Source organism: Trachypithecus francoisi, unplaced genomic scaffold, assembly GCF_009764315.1.
Source record: "Trachypithecus francoisi isolate TF-2019V2 unplaced genomic scaffold, Tfra_2.0 Lachesis_group8, whole genome shotgun sequence".
In the NCBI taxonomy this organism is placed as follows: Eukaryota; Metazoa; Chordata; class Mammalia; order Primates; family Cercopithecidae; genus Trachypithecus; species Trachypithecus francoisi.
The window spans coordinates 13,719,716-13,740,904 of record NW_022681473.1 but is presented as its reverse complement, the minus strand read 5'-3'; the positions used below and the strand labels follow the sequence as shown (position 1 = coordinate 13,740,904).

At 38.0% G+C, this 21,189-nt stretch overlaps 1 protein-coding gene across 1 annotated transcript; it reads left to right on the top strand.

Annotated features, from left to right (window-relative positions):
- The first annotated feature begins 13,779 nt into the window (after window positions 1-13,779).
- On the top strand, window positions 13,780-21,092 carry OOSP4B (oocyte secreted protein family member 4B). The gene is given in 6 exon segments (XM_033205377.1): window positions 13,780-13,907; window positions 13,909-14,017; window positions 14,867-14,964; window positions 20,050-20,130; window positions 20,132-20,195; window positions 21,060-21,092. Coding segments are annotated over 6 exon segments (513 nt in total).
- Window positions 21,093-21,189: the final 97 nt, after the last annotated feature.

The following is a 21,189-nucleotide window of genomic DNA, read 5'->3' as shown; positions in this document are numbered from 1 at the left end:
TTGGCTTCACAAAGAAGGGGGAGTATTTCAGTTGACTCCTCACCCACCAGGCCAGGAATGCAAAACAGAATTTCATCATTTTCTATAGACTATAGGGTGACATGTTTAGAGATACCAGATCTGGTCCAGCAAATTTTAAAGTTTCTAGCATTTGCAACTACTTTGATTTTAGCTCCGGGTCACAATCACTAATTCTGGGGTAATGGAAAGTTCTAATTAACATTCTGTTAGAAACTTTTCCTCATCCTTCTGCAAAATAACAAATTTCTGTTTCAACATGAAGTGACTTGATTTGGTGTTCTATCCTTTAAAACCCAAAGAGAGAATGTCTAGTTTATTTCTATTCTCATATTCCCAGCCATTGCAAAAATAACTGTAATGTATATACCAGCCTCAAATCCCTGCATATGTTTTTCTCCCTGTTTTTCAGAAAGCCTCCTTTACTTGAACAAAACATAATACAGAGTAATACAGATAAATCTAAGAAAACAGTCCAAACTCAGTATTATCAAGGAGGAAATTTGTGTATCCAGGAGTATTATTTAGGTGAGTAATTTGATTTAGTACTCTAAATGTTTTCCATTATATTAAGAGAAAAAAGGTGAGGGTTCAAGGTGACATACACCATATATTCTACAGCATGTGCCCATATAATTCCAGTTTAGGATCATCGTTACCATGCATTTGTGGTGATTAGGGATATATTCTGTCATAGTATTTCTCATTACTATTTTGAGTAAAATGTGACCAATTTGCAAGAAACACTCAATAGTTATTCACGTTATGAATCCCAATCAACCAAAGAATGAAAATCTGACTACAACATTTCTATAGAATGGGACTAGAAATTTCCAGGAATTACCATGAAGACAGTAATTGATATGCATGTTAACTCTTGCGTTTTGTTCTGCAAGGACAAAATGCCTACAATAGAAGAGCTAAAATCAACTTTCCACTCTTGAATGGAAAGTTGAGTCCTAAGAACTATTCATATAGTCTATAGTTCTTGGACCTTAGATCCCAGAAGATACAGAACCTGTACATTCTTATTTCAGGGATCTATTAATCATCTTAAATTGAAATTTGAGATACTATTATATAAATTTTATAATTATTTGTTAATAATAGCTATATGTAAGTATTGCATTGACTATACTCGGATCATTACAATATTGTAGTCAACTCTGCAGTTTAAAATTGGGATTATTATAATATTGTAGTAAATTATGCAGTTTAAAATCAATTCCCTCTTTCTCAATCCCTTTATTCCTCCCTAGTTGAGCCACAGTGAAATATCTAAGATTTTTATGTAAAAGCTTCTAATCAGTACTACTGCCTGTTCTTTTTCTTCCTTACAGGAGCAATTTTTTCTCTTGTTGGACTATGTAATTTTTATTCCTTGAACTAGGCAAAGGAATTAAGCTTTGAATTCTGGTGGTTAAGACAACCTTTGTAACCTCGGTCCTCTGATTACCTGAGGATTTTGCGCTACCTTTCAGAAGTTGCACTAATACCGATGGATGCTATCTTTTGCTGTTTTAATAATATTGTTTTAAAAATGAATTTGCTCTATTTCATGTGTTTATGAACTCTTTGGATGGGGTAAAAAGGAACTTCCCCAGACTTTTAAATTTGTTGTGAAGGCTACCTTTAAAAATAAAGTTTTGAATATTTGACTAGTTATTTCTCTTTTGTAAAGAAATCTGAAATCCTGACTTACAGGGTATTTTTCCAGGCACCTGTATTTTGTGAAGGGTAAAGGTGTACTCATTACCCAACAATCTGGGTGGAGACTCAGCAACTATTATACTGTGGTATATAGTTTTTTGATTAATTGCCATTTCACTTCTTTCTAATGATATGTATAAACATAGATGAAATCAGATTCTCTCTGTAAGGTTGAAAAAAGTAGACTATTCTGTTTCCTACTTCTGGCTTTTCTGTAGTTTTCTTTTGCTCCTTTTTGTATCAGTTTTACTTCTTTTCTATACAGTAGTAATTTCAAGTGAGTTTGAAAATTTGGGTTCATTCGCTTTGTGCATATGAAGGAGCTGTTTTTTGGGGAAAATAATATTCTAATTGATGTCACAATTTATGACAACTTTGAACCAAAAGAGAATCTTGTCTAACTTCTTGTTCATATATCTGAAAATATTTAAAGTGATGGATTAAGTGGTAACATCTGAAGAATCTTGTAAAAAAAAATCACGTGCTTTCATGTGTTCTCTCAAACCTACATGCTTGTTTTTCTCTGGATGTGGAATCAATTGGCAAAAGTAACAAGGAAATCATAATTACAATGTGTTCTTTATTCCTCATATAACTACTAAAGAGAAAGTAACCTCCAGGATAAAATCAGACTCTTTTTGGAAAGCCTGCCCTTTTGTGGACTAAATCAATCCCAGGATGGGACACCTGCCTCAGTTTTCATACTGCAAGTGACCTGGAAGCCAGGAAGATTCCAAGGGGAGGGGGCAGCAAAAGACCAGCTAAGTGTTGAGTGACTTTTTTCCCACCTTGTAGATAGGATAAAGATTGAATTCTCTCATGAGAAAGTAGATGAAAGTTACAGTCCAGAAATATATCTCAAGTGTGGCTCCTTCTTGGGCAGTAGAGTAAGTGAATACATTCCCCTAGTGCTATTCATTCAACTCTACTTTCCTGCCTCTATTTTTCTGTTTATTTTCTACTTTACCCCCTCTCCCTTTCTAACAAAATACTGACTAGAGGATTCATTGACATACTGTCGAATATCTCTAACCCTGAATATAAGAACATGATTTTTAATCTCAATTTATATGAAATTATTTTTTATTTTCCTTCTCTGGGGATTACATCACTAGAACATCATGAGTGATTCATTTCTATCAGATTGAGGACAATTTATTTTAGCTGTTTGAGTTTCAGTAATTCTTTCTGTAAATGAATGTCCTATATTTTAAAAGTTACATATTCCCTACTTGTCTTTCAACCCAAATATTCCTGAGTTAGATCTAGCTTGCTGAAATTCTAGAAAGCCAAAAATTGAACACTTGAAAATTTTAAATAAAATCAAAAGCAAAAAGAAAATGCACTATTAGTTTTAGGCACATTAGGCCATCTCTGAAAGACACAGCACCTCCTAAAGCTCATAGACAAAAGGATGATGCTGAAATCACACGGGGTATAAAATCAATTTAAAACTTGTAGTAAGAGGCAAGGGAAAATAAGTAGGCACTGGTGGAAGATAACACAATTAGGGTAGGAGGCAAGCAGGATGGAAGGACCACACTTGCAGCATCCTGGGGTGTATACTGTACATATATTTTGTATCTTTCCCTACTGTATCATCCTTCTCTACTGATTAATTATGAGGTTAAAAGGACCAGCACTGAGGATTGAGCAAGGCCACAAACAGAAGGTACTCAGGGTCAATAGCACGCATTTACTCTGTCAGAGAGATGCAGTGGTAAGTGTTACTGGAGATAGCTATGACATAATTCCAAGAGATTTTGTGTGTGTGTGTGTGTGTGTGTGTGTGTTTGAGGGGGGGGTGCAGTGGAACACATGGGGCCAGAATGGGACCAAACTAGATGTTACTAATTGGAGGGCAATTTGGAGTTACAGAGTTGTCTGGTCAGTGATGGCATGATGGAAAAAATATTTTTTTCTCTATCTTTCCCCTGATACTCTTGTATGTTTCATCCTATTTTCTATTTATCTATCCTTCTGGTTAGCATTTCACTCGCCTATATTCAATGCATCTTATTCTGCCTGTTTCACTGGCTTCTTACTTGCTTATGTCACTTCTAATGAGTTTTCACCATTTTGTTTTCTTGCTTTTAGAGACAAATATTTTCAAATCACACAGCAAATCTACATTATAAAAGGTTATTAACTTGTACAGGCTTATCTGTAAATTTGGATGCTAAAGGTCTACAGAATAATAGTAATTGTGATCAAATTTATTTTAATCTTTCCCCCCATATTCAGGCTAACTAGATTTCATTTGTGAGGAGAAAAAGATTTAAACATATACTCTTAAAGTATTATTCACCTTAGATATCCTCTGATGGTATAAAGACATCAAAATATCAAATAAGGATTACAATAAATAATACAGATCCCCTTCTGAAGAATTATTAGACTATGTGCTCCAAAAGAACAAATGTAAATGCAAATAAAGTTAGAGAGCGAAGATATTGGCAAAATTCATACTTTGGCATAAATTTGGTACTGGAATGCAAAATCTGAAAGTCCCAAATCATCATAAAATGTTGGGAAAATGTGGTAAGTTCCCCACACAAGAATATACATCGTATATTAGCTTTGTTTTTCTTGCAACGAATTTCCACAAATTTGTCGGCTTCTAAAAACATTCATTTATTACCTCATAGTTTCTAGGGTTGGAGTCCAGGCACCAAGTGGCTCATTTAGCTTCTCTAGAGTCTCACAAGAGTGAATCAAGTTGTTAGCAGAGCTCTTGGGGTAATTTAAATTGGCAGAATTCAGTTCCATGCAACTGGAGAACTGAAGTTCCTACTTTCTTGCTGGTCATCAGCTGGGGCTAGTTCTCAGCTTCTAGAGAACTCACATGTCTTCCCACATGGACCCTCCCTAAGTGTAAGTGTTTAGAGTCTCCAGTAGCTTACAGTAATGTCCTAGGCATTCACATTCACTCATTGCTCACTTACTGACTCACCCAGAGTGACATCCAGTCTTGCAAGGTTCATTCATAGTAAGTGCCTTATACAGGGGTACCATTTTTTAAAAATGTTACTTTAAGTTCTGAGATACATGTGCTGAATGTGCAGGTTTGTTACATAGGTATACATGTGCCATGGTGGTTTGCTGCACCCTTCAAGCCATCGTCTAGGTTTTAAGCCCTGCATGCATTCGGTATTTGTCCTAATGCTCTCTCTCCCCTTGTCCTCCACCCTCTGGCAGGCCCCGGTGTGCCAGATACCATCATTCTCAGCAAACTAACACAGGAACAGAAAACCAAACACCAAACACTCTCATCATAAGTGGGAGTTGAACAATGATAACACATGGACATAGGGAGGGGAATAAAAATTGCAACCATCTTTAAAAAGATTTTATCTTTATATAGCAGTTTTAGGTTCACAGCAAAATCGAGAGGAAGGTACAGAGATATTTCATATTTCCCCTGCCTTCACATATAATGGCCTTCCTCATTATCAACACCCCCACACAGAGTGGTAAATATGTTACAATTGATGAACTTCCATTGACATATCATTATCACTCAAAATCCACAGCTTCCACTAGGGTTCACTCTTGGTGTTATATATTCTCTGAGTTTGGATCAATGTATAATGACTTATATCCACCATTACAGTATCATAGAATAGTCTCACTGTCCTAAAAATCCTCTGTGCTCTAATTATCCCTCCCTCCACCCAACTCCTGGAAACCACTGATGTTTTTACTATTCCTGTAGTTTGGCCTTTTCCAGAATATCATATGGTTGGAATCGTACCATATGTAGCCTTTTCAGATTGGGTTCTTTCACTAAGTAATGTGCAAATATTTTAGGTTCCTCCATGTCTCTTCATGGTGTGATGATAGCTCATTTTGGCACTGAATAATATTCTATGGTCTGGATGTACCACAGTTTATCCATTTACCTATTGAAGGACATCTTGGTTGCTTCCAGGTTTTGGCAATTATGGTTAAGGCTGCTATAAACATTTATGTGCAAGTTTTTGTGTGGACATGAGTTTTCAACTTCTTTGGATAAGTACCAGGAAGCGTATTGGTGGAGCAGCCACTAAGAGTATATTTACCTTTGTAAGAAACTACCCAGCTGTCTTCCAAAGTGGTTGTACCATTTCCTATTCCCACCAGCACTGAGAACTTCTGTTGCTCTACATCCTCACAGCAACGAACTGGTGTTGCAAGTGTTCTGGATTTTAGCCATTCTAATAGGTGTGTAGTGGTATCTCGTTCTTTGAATTTGCATTTCCCTGATGACAGGTGACATGCAGCAACCTCTCATATGTTTATTTGTCATCTGCGTATCTTATTAGGTGAGGTGTCTGTTCAGGTATTTGGCCCATTTTTAAATTGGGTTGTTTGATTCTTTATTGTTAACTTTGAGTACTTTGTGCATTTTGGATAACAGTTGTGGAGATAAAGCAACTACATCTCGAATGCTAATTTGCCATGTTGACTTTTGATTAACCCTGGTTCCAAGAAGAGATTTCCAGTTTATCTGTTGCTACCTATGTAAGAGTGTGTAAATCCTGCCTTTGGGTCAAAACAACCTTCATGTCATCGTACTTCAGTTGTCCTACACATCTCTTCTGAATCACGTATTTCCCTTCCCTATGGTATACCCCTCTGGGTCTAGGGGAAAAAGGCATGGGATCCACCATCTGGTCTCAGTGCCACTGAGGCACAAACATGGCTATATGGTTTCTAAGGCCCTGTTCAATGTTTCTTTCGAAGAAACTGGATTTGTCAACCACTTTCTTCTGCCCCTCAGCTTCCTTGGGCTTTGGGGTAGGTTTGCACAGATCTGCCCACCGCAAAACAAAAGTCTTTTTACCAGTTATGTCTTTTGCAAATATTTTCTAACAGTGTATGTCTTGTCTTCTCATTCTCTTGAACAACAGGGTTTTTTTGTTTTGTTTTGTTTTTTTGTTTTTGCTAAAACTTGGCAAGCTCGTTTTAAAATTTACATAATTGGTCAAAAAAAATCAGCACAGTTAAAAAGAAGAAAGTAGGAGGACTTGATATTGGAGTACCAATATCAAGATAAATCTGTGATAAACAGGATATATTCGTATTGATACAGGAATAAATAAATAGATAAATGAATGAAACAGAGACTCTGGCAATAGGCATACACACCTTGACTCGTGAAAGACAGACTGCGGAACTGTGGATAAAGATAGACTTTTAAATAAATAAATTATTTCAATCCCCAGATGGCTATCCATATGGTCAAATATGCTTTTCTATTCGCAAAAATCAATTCCAAGTAGATTTAAAACCTCAATATCATGAGCAAAATTATAAAGTTTTTAGAAGAGAATATGGGAAAAATTGTCATGGATTTCAGATCAATAATGCACAAACTCTAAAGGAAAATTTGTTAGACCATATTAATATTTAATTATTCTGTTTATTATCATTAAATAAATACACCATGAGGAAATTAACAAGATTACCTACTGTATTATTTGGGTTCTCTAGAGAAATAGAATAAATATGAAATGTATGTATGTGTTTGTATAATATATCATATATATGTGAGATATATACACACACACACGTATACACACACATATACAATAAGGACTTGGCTCATGTGATTCCCAGTGTCTCAGAAGTCCCAAGATCTGCAGTCAGCAAGCTGGTGATTGAGAACAGCTGAGGGTATTGTTCCAGTCCAAGTCCGAAGGCTTAAGAACTAGCAGAGCTGATGGTGTAAATTCTAGTCTAAATTCAAGTCAGGAAAAGGAGAAGACCAATGTTTCAGCTGAAGATGGTCTGACAGAGAGAGTGAATGCTCCCTCTCTCAACCTTTTTATTCTATTCAGGCCTTCAACAGATTAAATGAGGCTCACCTACATTGGTGAAGGCAGTTTGCCTTACTCAGTCTGCCCATTTGAATGTTCAGCTCACTGAAAAATGGCTTCACAGACACACCCAGAATAATGTTAAACCAAAGATCTGTGCACCTTGTGGCCCAATCAAATTGACAAATAAAATTAACCATCACAGTACAGAGTGGTAGAAGATATTCACAATATACATAAACCAGAAGATTCATATTCAGAATATATAAAGGACTCTTTCAAATTAATTTTAAAAATACAGACAATGAAATAGAAAATTTGGAAAGTGATTTCACAAGAGAGGGTGTCCAAATGGTCAGCAAATGTTTGAGAAGGTGCTCAAACTCATCAGTAGTTCAGGAAATTTAAAATTGAACCACAATGAGAGAATGACGGTGAGGGGAAATCACAAACGTGTCACCTGTGTCAGTCTCCTGACGCTTTTTAAATCCTACGGCTCTTGTACCTTATAATTTAAATAATAAGTATCATATGTAGTATGTAGGACTTCACTGAGACACATCCATATAGCTAGAGATGTATAATAGATTTAGTAACTTTATTTACATCATGATTTCTAATTTTATTTTATTTGTTTATTTATTTTTTTGAGACGGAGTCTCGCTCTATCGCTGAGGCTGGAGTGCAGTGGCCGGATCTCAGCTCACTGCAAGCTCCGCCTCCCGGGTTCACGCCATTCTCCTGCCTCAGCCTCCCGAGTAGCTGGGACTACAGGCGCCCGCCACCTCGCCGGCTAGTTTTTTGTATTTTTAGTAGAGACGGGGTTTCACCGTGTTAGCCAGGATGGTCTCGATCTCCTGACCTCGTGATCCACCCGTCTCGGCCTCCCAAAGTGCTGGGATTACAGGCTTGAGCCACCGCGCCCGGCCATGATTTCTAATTTTAAAATAATGTTTAAGAAGTCGGTAGTCAAGTGGCCCAGACTAAAGCTATGCTAAGAAAAATGCCTCTCAAATTTGAACTACTTGGAAATCTTGTTGAAATGCAGTTTGTGATTGATACTGTAGGTCTAGAGTGAAACCTGTTATTTTGCATCTAACAAGCTCCCAGGTTGCCCATGGCACAGGTGAAGTGATGCAGCTACTGCCAGCTGATGGGCCATGCTTTGAGAAGATGCTAAGGGGTTTCCCTGGGCTACCCCAGCAGAGGGCAATTGCAGACAGCTGAATGTGGCCAAAGGTTTATAAGCACTCAAGGAACGCCCCCCAGCTCCTTGCCATTTCTCCTTCCCTATGTTGTGTTTTGCAGTCTGGAGCAATGAAGCCCTCTGTGCTCGTAGGCGGATCCTTCCTCTTTTCTTTCTTGTTTTGGAATTCTTCTGGACTCAACCCAGGTATGAATAAGAAATATCTTCAGAGGTTGGTGATTTGAAGTGATAAGATTACTTTCTAAAACACTGCTGTGTAAAAACCTGAGATTTTTTTTTTCTCCCTGATTATAAACCAACAGGTAGGGCTACCTGTTTCTAATTACTCAGTTAAGAAAAAATGACTGTTTCTAGTCACATAAACTGTGCTCAAAATATTTTCTTTTTCTATAAACCAATTTGAGGGTTCTCCAGTTTTAGTTTATCTTGTGCCATTATCCCTCTTCTAGTGTGAGACCCATGTTTCTAACATAACTGGGGCTCCTATAATTTGAGAGAACCTGGGAAAGGAAGGGCTACCTTAGAGATCTCTGGGTTTCTGGGGAAGGTTACAGGCTCTCTTGGCCTATCCATGGTGCTGGACAGATAGAATGAAAATTATATGGCGAGCAGCCAAATTTGGATGAGTTCTAATTGCTTCCTCTATATACTGAAGTTTGGGGAACAGTTGAGCCCCCCCCAGCTTTGTACTTAGCTGCATGAACTTAGGCAAGTTACTCTGAGTCTATCTCATTTTGGCTGCCAGGGAAAAATGGCTAGGAATGTATGGTGCCTTAAAATAAGATGATGAGAGAACCAGTGAAATGAAAACACTCAAATCTGTTTGGGTCAGTGTGCCAGAGTGATGTCAGCTGTGTCTAATGTCAGCCTGAGAGGTTTGCCAAATAAAGCAGCCTCTGGACTTTCTCCTAGATCTGTAACCATGCACCAGTTCACTTCCACCTTTACTTTAGAATACTGGTTCTCAATGGCTGGTTTTGCCCCCCAGGGGACATTTGGCAATGTTTAGAGGGATTTTTGGCTGTCACAACAGCGTTTGCCACTGGTATCTAGTGGATGGTGGTCAAGAATGCCACTACACATTCTGCAATGTATAGCCAACAACAACAAAATCTCCGTGGTTATAGATCTCAATAGGGCTGAGTTGAGAAACGCAGCCTTGTGTTTTACTTCAGCTTAGAAGCACTTTAAGGCAGGTATTTGTGAGACCCCTTTCCTAAGCAAAACTAGTGCCAGACTTGAAACCAGCTGAAACCACGGCTACGTTTCATATAATCTTGATTTCTAATAACCGAAGCTAATGACCACCTCCTTGCAGGGGTCTCAGAGTGAATAAGATTTGTGGGAGGCTACCCAATATCAAATCTCAAACCTGTGATTACTTTTCTCATAATCAGACTTGGCTTCTCTGTTACACCTGAGTTTGTTTGATCTTTCTTTGAGATTTCAGTGCCTTAATGTCTTTTTTTTGTATGTGGGTCTAACTTCCTCTATTACCATTCCATGATACCAAAATTAGGGTATATAGTTAGGGGTGGGATTGAGACATAAGTGTACTTTAGTCACATTAGACGAATCTAGGGAAACTTAGGGAGTAAAATGAGTTAAAAACCTAGCACCTGTAGGATGGGTGTGGTGGCTCACGCCTGTAATCCCAGCACTTTGGGAGGCCGAGGCAGGCAGATCACTTGAGGTCAGGAGTTTGAGACCAGCCTGACCAACATGGCAAAACCCCATCTCTACTAAACAAAAGAAATACAAAAATTAACCAGGCATGGTGGTGGGTACCTGTAATCCCAACTACTCAGGAGGCTGAGGCAGGAGAATCACTTGAACCCAGGAGGCAGAGGTTGCAGTGAGCCGAGATCATGCCGTTGCACTCAAGCCTGGGTGACAGAGCGAGACTCTCAGAAAAAACAAACAAACAAAAAACTTGCTTGAGCTCAGGAGTTCAAGACCAGTCTAGGCAACGTGGTGAAACCCCATGTCTACTTTTTACAAAAATTAGCCAGGTGTGGTGGTATGTGTTCCAGCTACTCCAGAGGCTGAGGCAGAAGAGTCACTTGAACCCAGGAGGCAGAGATTGCAGTGAGCTGAGATCTCACCCCTGTGCTCCAGCCTGGACGACAGAGGGAGACTCCATCTTTCAAAACAAAACCTAACTCCTGCTCTGAGAGTACCACCGATCTATTTTTTGATGGCATTTTTGTAACCATGGTCTAGCCCTAATGCCTGACACACACAAGGTCTTCTATCTTTGCACTGGAAAGCATTAGTTATATAAAAATTGAATGAATGGCTATGTGAAAGAAATCTGGCCTCTCATCTATCCTTCTCTTCACATGTTTTTATCTGCTTTTATTATATTCAGTGGTCATGTTACAGCTCTGAATGTTGGTACCTCTTAGACCAGTTCTCAAACTTTGCATATATAAGTCATCTTATTATTAAAATGTAAACTGAGTCAATAGGTTAGAGATGAGATCTGGAATTCATTATTTCTAATGAGTTCTCAGGCGATGTTGATGTTACCGATTTGTGGACCAGACTTTGATTAGTAAGGCTTTAGACAAATTACTCACTGGCTAGAATTATTAATAGAGAATACAGAATTCTCTGTGAATAGAGAATAATTAACTGAAACCTGAGTCAGGCACTTAGTGTTGTTCTAATTCTCACTTTTTCATTCCTACCTCTCCTAAGACACAGATGGTCAGTGGATAAAGAAGACACTGTTTAGACTGCAGCAATGACTCAGTTGACCACTGATGGTCTAGATCACTGTCTGTCTTGGTATTAGGGCCAGGCACGTTATGTACCAGATTTAAGATTCTTCAAGTAATTTAATGGTTTGAGCATTTCATTTCTTATCTGGAAAATGAAGAGATTATCTGTCCTATCTCAGGTTTTCTTTGTTAGACTCAATAACAAGAACATAGGCTGGGTACCACGGCTCACACCTGTAATCCTAGCAGTTTGGGAGGCTGAGGTGGGTGGATCACCTGAGGTCACGAGTTCGAGAAAAGCCTGGCCAACCTGGCAAAACCCTGTCTCTGCTAAAAATACAAAAATTAGCTGGGTGTGGTGGCACATGTCTGTAATCCCAGCTACTCAGGAGGCTGAGACAGGAGAATCACTTGAACCCAGGACGTGGAGGTTGCAGTGAGCCAAGATCCTGCCACTGTACTCCAGCCTGGGCAGCAAAGCGAGACTCTGTCTTAAAAAAAAAAAAAAGTATGTGGTGACATTTGACCTAGGAATTGGTACATAAACAGCAGAACTTCTTATTTAATGTGGTGACAATAAATGTGGGAATCCCCATGGGAACAGGCTTGTGGTCTAACGTATGAAGCCCTCAATGACAGCCTGGCCCTGAAAACTTTGCTTTTTAAGATAAATATAGCCATCCTTGGGATACAAACACAAAATACATAGGCTACAGCTCCTTTCTTAGTCTGAATAAAAGGAGGGACTTGATAGTAATTACAATTCCCATTTTGACATGGACCAAGGACATTGTACCATAGTTCTGCTGCTATGAAGTAAGTGGACTGCAGATTTTTATCATCCTCACCCTAAACTTCATTTCTACAGCTGTCATCACTGTATTTACTATCAGTATCTATCAACTTTCTTAAGTGAATAACTTATGCTATTAATCTCTCTAGGAAAATGATTTCTCAAAATTCTCAATGCTGAGATCCATGTTGTACTTGTGTCTCTGTTCTTCCAGCTGTCCCAGTAAGCACGTGTCAAGCTGGTAATCTCAGGTTGATAGGTCAGATAAGGCTCATTCTAAGCCAAACATTTTATGGAACACAGAGTTCTGTAGATCCTTGGGTATTGCCAACTGTCCTGAGATTAAAACCTGGGTCAATGTCTTATGTGGTTGGACTAGTCACTTATTCAATTAAAATTCATATTGAAGACTAAATACATGCCATGTGTAGCTGGGGATAAAGAGATGAAGATGTGATTTTTTTTCCCCCTAGGGGTGGGGAGAGATAATGGTAAAATGTGAAATGTCCCTGTGTGCCTGGTATTGTAAAAATATTCCTAGGGTATAGCCATAGCTTCTTCAGGTTAATATGAGAAGATTGGACTGTGTAACCTAATCTTTTATATAGCATTACATTCTGATCCAGGTTTAGTTTAACTGGTACTGAGGATGGATGGTTGGAGATCTATCTCTATGGAAGGAATTAGTGGTGGTAGTGTCTTATATAAAGACCTTTAAATTGTTTTTACCTTAATAAACATTGATTGAGCATTTAAGTTCTAGGCAGTGTTCCAAGATCTTTTATATGACTTATTTCATTTAGTCATCACAGAACCCTAAAAGGTAGGTCGTAATGACTACATTCACTCTAACTATGAATAAATGGTTGCAAAGAAATTAAATAACCAACTAACCTCTCTATGGATTTTTGCAGCTGTGTAAAGTACAGAGTAGCACAGCAGCCACCGCCCTCAAGTGGCTTTTGAGCATGTGAAGTGTGGCCAATTTGAATTGTGCTACAAATACAAAACACACATCAGTTCCAGAAAATTAGTATAAGAAATCTCAATTTTTGTTTTGTTACATGTTAATGATCATATTTGGGATATATTAGTTTAGATGAAATTTAAACTACCTGCTTTTTTAAATTTTAATTTTAATGTCTTTTTTTGAGATAGGGGTCTTACTGTGTTGCCCAGGCTGGAGTGCAGTGGCATGGTCTCAACTCATTGCAGCCTGTGCCTCCTGGGTTCAAGCAATTCTCCCACCTCAGCCTCCCGAGTAGCTGGATTACAGCGGTGTACCACCATGCTTGGCTAATTTTTGCAGTTTTAGTAGAGATGGGGTTTTACCATGTTGGCCAGGCTGGTCTCGAACTCCTGGCCTCAGGTGATCCACCCGGCTCGGTCTCCCAAAATGCTGGGATTACAGGCACGAGCCACCATGCCTGGCCTATACTTGCTTATTTTTGAACAGGGCTAATCGGAGACTGAATGCTACCCAAGTAGCATGTGTTATATTCGTCTGTCAGCACTGACAGTGTAATGTCTTGAGATGAAGTATGCTATCATGTTACTTTTTGGATTTTTTTTTCTTTTTTAGCAATAACTACAACTTGCTCTGATGATTGGTTGTTAGTCAGAATGAAAATAAGGCCCTTTGATAACAACACAAATTAGAATTGGCGACATACACCTGGGAGATCACTGTCCTGTAACAAGACTGTTGTCATTTAACTACGAGTTTTCTTATCCTGTCACTTCTTGTGGGATCAAGAAAATTGTAAGTGCCATGATGCTTTTCCCTAAAACATATTCTGATTTTTTTTTCAGGGCTACATAGTATCAAAAGGTCCTTCCTAATTAAAATTTTCAAGCATCTTCCTATCTCTTGCAGTGATCAATTGTTAGATAGGACCAGGTGCTTATCTATTTAATTGGGACATTTCAGATAAGGGACTTTAAAAAGTTCATAACGGGCTGGGCTTGGTGGCTCACACCTGTAATCCCATCATTTTGGGAGGCTGAGGTGGGTGGATCACCTGAAGTCAGGTGAGACCAACCTGGTCGACATGGTGAAACCCAGTCTCTGCTAAAAATACCAAATTTAGCTGGGTGTGGTGGCCAGTACCTGTAATCACAGCTACTTGGGAGACTGAGGCAGGAGAATTGCTTGAACCTGGGAGGCAGAGGTTGCAGTGAGTGGAGATGGCACCATTGCACTCCAGCCTGGGTGACAAGAGCGAAACTCCGTCTCAAAAAAGTCATAAGGTACAGCCTGTGCCTTCTCAGTTTTACTACCTCCATCGGCTGTCAGCTTTTAATAGCTGGGAACATTGTGTATGAATATATGCAATTGGGGGACTATTTTGGAAACAGCACATATTCTTTAAAACAGACCCAGAGACAATTATTTTCTCCTATCCCCCATCTGGTATTAGAGATGGGGGCAAAGAAGTTGAAGGACCAGAAGAAAAGCGAGAATAAAGTATTTCTCATGAGGTCTATTTTATTTCTGTTAAATTAATGTAAAATGCCATTTCCAGATTTTCCTAAAACAGATTCTATTAAGATCATTAAGCCGCCAAAATAATTTAATGCCTTCTAGTATTAAAACTCTCAGTTGTTTCAGATGTTCCAAAGAAATGATGATGCCATATTATCAGAGATCAGTTACAGACCAAGGTTGCATACTACTTACGAATTTCCAGTGGTTTGCTTTGTGAAGAGGTACGTGTAGCTACTTCCTTTACACATTCTTCAATTTATTATTTGGTTGATAGATGTTTCTGTTAAGAATGCAGCTATAAAAATGCCCTAGAGTGATGCATATGGCACAATTACAATTTCTAAATTGTCTCTAATTCTAAAGAAAATGTTCAAATATAGAGATGAAATAATTTACATATAATACCTAGATTCTACCATTTTGCTAAACTTTGTTACACATCCATTTCCCTATCTATCAATTTTGATGCACTTCCAATTGAAGACATGAGTACACTTTTCCCTAAGTACTTCAGCATGCATATGATGAATTAAGGATCAATAATTTATTTGAAGAAAAACTCACATGCAATTAATATATAAATGTTACACAAGCAAATGCATTTGTCAACTGAGCTTTATGTTTAACATAAAACCCTACTGACATGCGTAACACTAGTTGTTGCAGAAAGTGGATCTTCCTAGTTGGTTCCTGCTGGCCACACCTCACTGTTCTTTTCTCTTCTATAACTTTGTAGAAATAGAATTGCAGTATGTATGCTTTTGTGTCTAGCTTATTTAATTCAGCAGAATGTCTGAAACTCATTTATGTTGTATATTCCAGTAGCTTGTTTGCTTTATCTTGCTGGGTGGTATATTTCATTAGATACATATTATTTCATATTATTTGATGAAGACGTGCTGTTTTCAGTCTCTGGCTATTATGAATAAATGTGCTATCACCATATGTTTGCATGTCTTTGGGTGTATGTTTCCTTTAAATACATAAGAATAGGATTGCTTGATCATAGGGAGAGCATGTTTAGTTTTGTAAGGAATGATGAATATTTTCCCAAATAAGGTGTTCTTTTTGGCACTGATATGAGGAATGTATGAGAGTCCAGTGGTTTCACCCTCTGATGTCAGTTTTTTATTCTAACCATCTGAATAGGTGCATAGTAGTATTTAATTTGCATTTTCCGATAACTAATTAGTGCTCATTGGCCATTTGTATTCTCTTGTGAGCCATGTCTTTTGTTCATTTTTACTCTGTCTTGTGTTGTAAGTGGTCTTATATCTTAAAGACTAGGACTTTGTCAGACGTGTTTTGCCCCAGGCCCCACATTGCGTATTCATTTTCTTAATGTGTTTTTTGATGAGCAGACATCTTTAATTTTGGAGTTTAACTTATAGACTCTTCCTTCTAGTTACTGCTTTCTGTTTTGTCTTAAAATTCTTTGCTTACTGCCAAGTCTTATTTTCTTCTAAAAGTTTTATGGTTTTGAATATGTTTGGGTTTAGAATCCATCTGAACTTAATATTTGCATGTAGTGTAAGGAAGGTCAAGGTTCTTCCCTCTCCATAGGGACATCCTGTTGATACAGTACCATTAACTGAAATGAAATTTCCTTTCGTTCTTGAATTGCTCTGACTCTTTTGTTATATCAATGACCTTATAAGTTTGGATTTCTCTGAGCTCTTATTTATGTCTTAATGATCTATTTGATCTTTGGCTACTTAAGTTCATGCTATCTTGACTACTTGGTTCATTTGCAACTTAGCAATGCCATTTTCAGCTGTTCAGGATGATTTCAAACAAATTCTCACTATATCCTTATACTTCTTGAAGGGTGGAAAAAGTCAGACAAAATTAAGGCACTCTGCAAGGAATGACTTGAAATCAGCTTTTAAAAGGAATCTCTGTTCTTCAAACTTCACCGGTCATCTCTAAACCTTTGCTGTCTAACATAGTAACCAGTAGCCACTGGTAACATTACATTTAAATTAACTAAAATTAAAACAACAAAAAATTGAGTTGCACGAGCTATTTTTTCGAGTGCTCAGTAGCGGCGTGTAGCTAGTGGTAACATTTGCACAGTGTAGACTTAGAATTTTCTGTAATAAAGATTTACTAATGGACAGTGTTGCTACATCCGAATAAACACAATTGTTAACCAGACAGTAGCTAAATATCATAAACATTCATGTTGATCTTGAAGTGGTTCTAACCTTTATTTTTAGTTTTCTAAATTTTAACTCTCATTTTAGATCCAGGGAGTACATATAAAGGTTTGTTACATAAGCACATTGCGTGATTCTGAGGTTTGAGGTAGAATTGACCGTGCTATCCGGGTGCTGGGGATAGTCCCCAATAGGTAATTTTCTCATTTTCCCCACTCCCACCCCCACATTCCTGTTCTTCACTGTCAGGGAAGGAAAGATTTAACAGTGGGAATTAACACTACAACTCCTAAAGTAGAATGGTGACGGGTTGAGATGATAGCTAAAGGTGGTAGGATCTAACTGCTTTTTAGCCTTGGAATGGGGGGTTTCCCTCTCTTGCCTGGCTAAGATTTTGGTGATAGTCTTTGGCTTTTTAAAGAACATGCTTCCCTGACCACAAGGAGTTTTTACAAATTGGTATGAGTCCCCCATACTCCCTGGAACAGGGGTAGAAAATGTACCTCTGTTGTACCCTCTTTTAATCTGAGAAGGTATGTTTGTTCTTCCAGCCCCCAATATCTTTTCAACCTCTCGGGCTATAATATTAGCTGCTATACTGTTATAGGCACCTCATATCCTCTTCTTCTTCATTGATCTAGAGGTTAGCGCCTGACTTGGACAATGCCAATCAGTTTATCAAAAAGCCTTTGTAAACTTGTCAGCCTCTGAGCAGGTAAAGGTTATGATATATATCATATTCCACATATATGGATATATGATGATATATATCATATATCCACAGATGTGTATATATGGTGTATATATCCATATATATCATTATATACATACACACATAAATACACATCTATGGATATATACACATATATGGATATAGATATACATATACATATATGGTATATACATATATGTATATACGTATATGGCATATATATACAGCTGTATACATATGCAGCTGATATATGATATATATACATATATATGTATATATATGATACCAGCATTTTGGGAGACCAAGGCAGGCAGATCACTTGAGGCCAGGAGTTTGAAACCAGCCTAACCAATGTGGTGAAACTCTGTCTCTACTAAAAATAAAAAAATTAGCCAGGTATAGTGGCACATGCCCATAATCCCAGTTGCTTGGGAGGCTGAGGTAGGAGAATCGCTTGAACCTGGGAGGTAGAGGTTGCAGTGAGCTGAGATAGCGCCACTGCACTCCAGCCTGGGTGACAGAGTGAGATTGTCTTTAAAAAAAAAAAAGCCATTAGTCTCCTCTCTTTGGATCATGGAAAGAAGTGGTACTTATGGCAATGGAGTCAAGGCAATGAGCATGTAAATGTGGTGATAAGTTACATGTCATTTAAATTCCTCCTTCTGATTCTTGAGATCTAGTTGCCTTTTTGCAACTGATATCATCATATTCACCTTTTAATTAATTATTGGATAGTCTAAACTTGCAGAAAGTAGTTTTGTAGTCACTGTTTTTTGTTTGTTTGTTTTTGAGATAGAGTCTCACTCTGTTGCCCAGGCTGGAGTGCAGTGGCGTGATCTCAGATCACTGCAACCTCTGCTTCCTGGGTTCAAGCAATTCTCCTGCCTCAGCCTCCTGAGTAGCTGGGATTACAGGCATGCATCACCATGCCAAACTAATTTTTATGTTTTTAATAGAGATGAGGTTTCATCATGTTGGCCAGGCTGGTCTCGAACTCCTGACCTCAGGTGATCTGCCTGCCTCGCCTCCCAAAGTGCTGGGATTACAGGCATGAGCCACTGCACCTGGCATGTAATCACTGCTTTTATGCAATGTAAGTTTTTCCTCGATGCTTGACAGCATCTTGAAGGTCATTTTCTGGTTATTAGACTTGTGAAGCCTAGTGGAATACAACTTAATACTAGAATTTCATACTTAACTTAGTTTTCTTCCTTCCCTTCTTTCCAGTTCCAGCTATGCTGGCGTTTGAGGTTTTGGAGTAGATTCTTAAATGTGATCTTTTTGTGGTTTTGAAATCTGTTCTCTTCCCCTACCTTTCCTGTGTTTTCTGGGATAGGGTAATGGTATTAAGACATGAAAAGAGAAAATGTCTCTTAGGTGAAACGTTTGTAGGGGTCTTTTGGCCAACACTGAGCATAGATGCCTTCTCAGTGGTGGGTCCAAATGCTGGTCTTCCTCACTTAATGACTTTTTGAATGGGTCTATCATGAAATTCAGATTTGATCCTTGGATTTCTCACTCGGTGCTGGTTATCTTAAGGGGAATCTTGGCAATATAGTTCAATCCCATCTGCTATCTATATAGGCATCCACTAAGCTCTCAAAAAAATGGTTTCAATAGCAGATTATAAAAATAAAGGCTATTATGTCTTATCTGTTTGCAGTCCATTTTTCTCCCAGATCAAATAGGCCAGGACATATTAGCCCTTCTAAAGTCAACAAGAGATATAGAAAATTTGAATGAGATTTTAGCCTTCCTTTACACATGCACTCCAAATCTGAATCATTCTCCTGGAACGACATACACGCTGGCTTTGGGAGACGAGCAAACTACATTCCTTTTTCTTACATGCAGGGAAGAAAGACCAGCAGTGGGAATAAACACTGCAACTCCTAAGATAGGATGGGGAAGGGTTGAGATGGTAGTTAAAGGTGGTGAAATCTAACTGCTTTTTAACCTTGGAATGGGATGTGTCTATGTCTCTATTTCCTGCCTAAGATTTTGGTGGTAGAATCTTTTCGCATACATATGGGTCTCTGTTTTCAATTTATAATCTTGGGATGTGTGTGTGGCCTGGCTTGGTTGAGCCATAGTCCATTCAGCATAGAGAGAATGTTTGTCACATCTGACAATCATTTTGCTTTTCAAAACTTTTATTGACCCCAGAGCTTCAAAGTCAAGTCTAGGATCAATTCTGGTTCAATAAGTAACATCCTATTCAAGATTCTGTTACAATTTAGATTTATTGAGCTATTTTATTTATTGAGCTAGTTTATTTAGATGTATTGAGCTATTTTGCCTTTCCTCCACAAGTCAGTTATTTTGGGTTATCACTTATAACGAACCTATCTAATATATATTTTTCCCACAAAAAATCTGTACAGCTATCAATCCTGTGCTTTTCTTTTGTATTTTTTTGTTTGCTCTGCATTTAGGCTTAAATTCCCATCTGCGATGCATTTTGGAATGAGTGTGTTTGATGCCAACACCTTGAAAGAAATCCCTCAAAAATCAAAAACAAGAGTCACCAGCTCCCACACAAAGTAAAACATGGGCACCTAATTTTAAAAGTGTTAATAAGGTGAGAATATTAAGGTTGTTTATTTTATAGTTAACCACTATTTGTTAAATATAACTTCAAGGAAGGCAATAATGTAAATTCCTATTTGAATACTGCATGCTGAAATTGCTCTGTTTTTAATGTGAACCCTGCAATACTAGGTATCACGGTCTGTACTTGGATACAGTTATAATTTTCTTGTTGCACATAAACATGAATAGGATCCATACTGGTCAGTTTCCTTACCTATTCTCTCAGGTACTAAATTGTTCATTTTCAATATAGCCCATGAGAAAATGAAATTGTTGTCATAGAAGGCCCATACCAGATCTCTAATTTCATACTAATATTTGCAGAAAAACATGTCTGTATACATATATGTGTATAAAATAAGTAGGCAGATAGATAAACTAGGCTTAAATTCAGAGGAAGTCGCTACATCTAATTAGCACTTTTCCTAAGATTAATATCTGTAGAGAACACTCTTCTTAGGATTTTTCTACTGAGCTTATTTAAAAGGATGCCAGAAAACTTGTGCATATTGACAATAGCCTTGAAGTTGACATTTCATAAAGAAATAAGCTTTGTTCTGGAGATCTGAAAACCACTAAAATCAAAGTTGAAATGTATAATATAATTACTTGATAGTTTCAGAAAGGCAGTGATCTAGCCAACACATAGATGCTAATCCCTTCTAATAGCATAATATCTCACGGTTATATTTGATATAGTTGGGTAATTCCACAGATTACATTTCAGGGTAGAAATGTGATTTTTTTTCACATTACTTCTAATTGAGCACCCATGAGTTCTCTGAACATGTTTTCTTTTTAGGTAAGGTTATATTTAAGCAGCTCTTAACTGCTTTTTCCTCCCATCCTACAGGAGCAACTCTCCAAGAAGTCACTGCATCAATAATGCCTGTGTTATAACACCCTCTCCTCCCCAAAGCACTGGAGCAAGTGGTACATACTTGCTGAGAACCAGTTTCATCAATACTGTTGATATGTCTGTA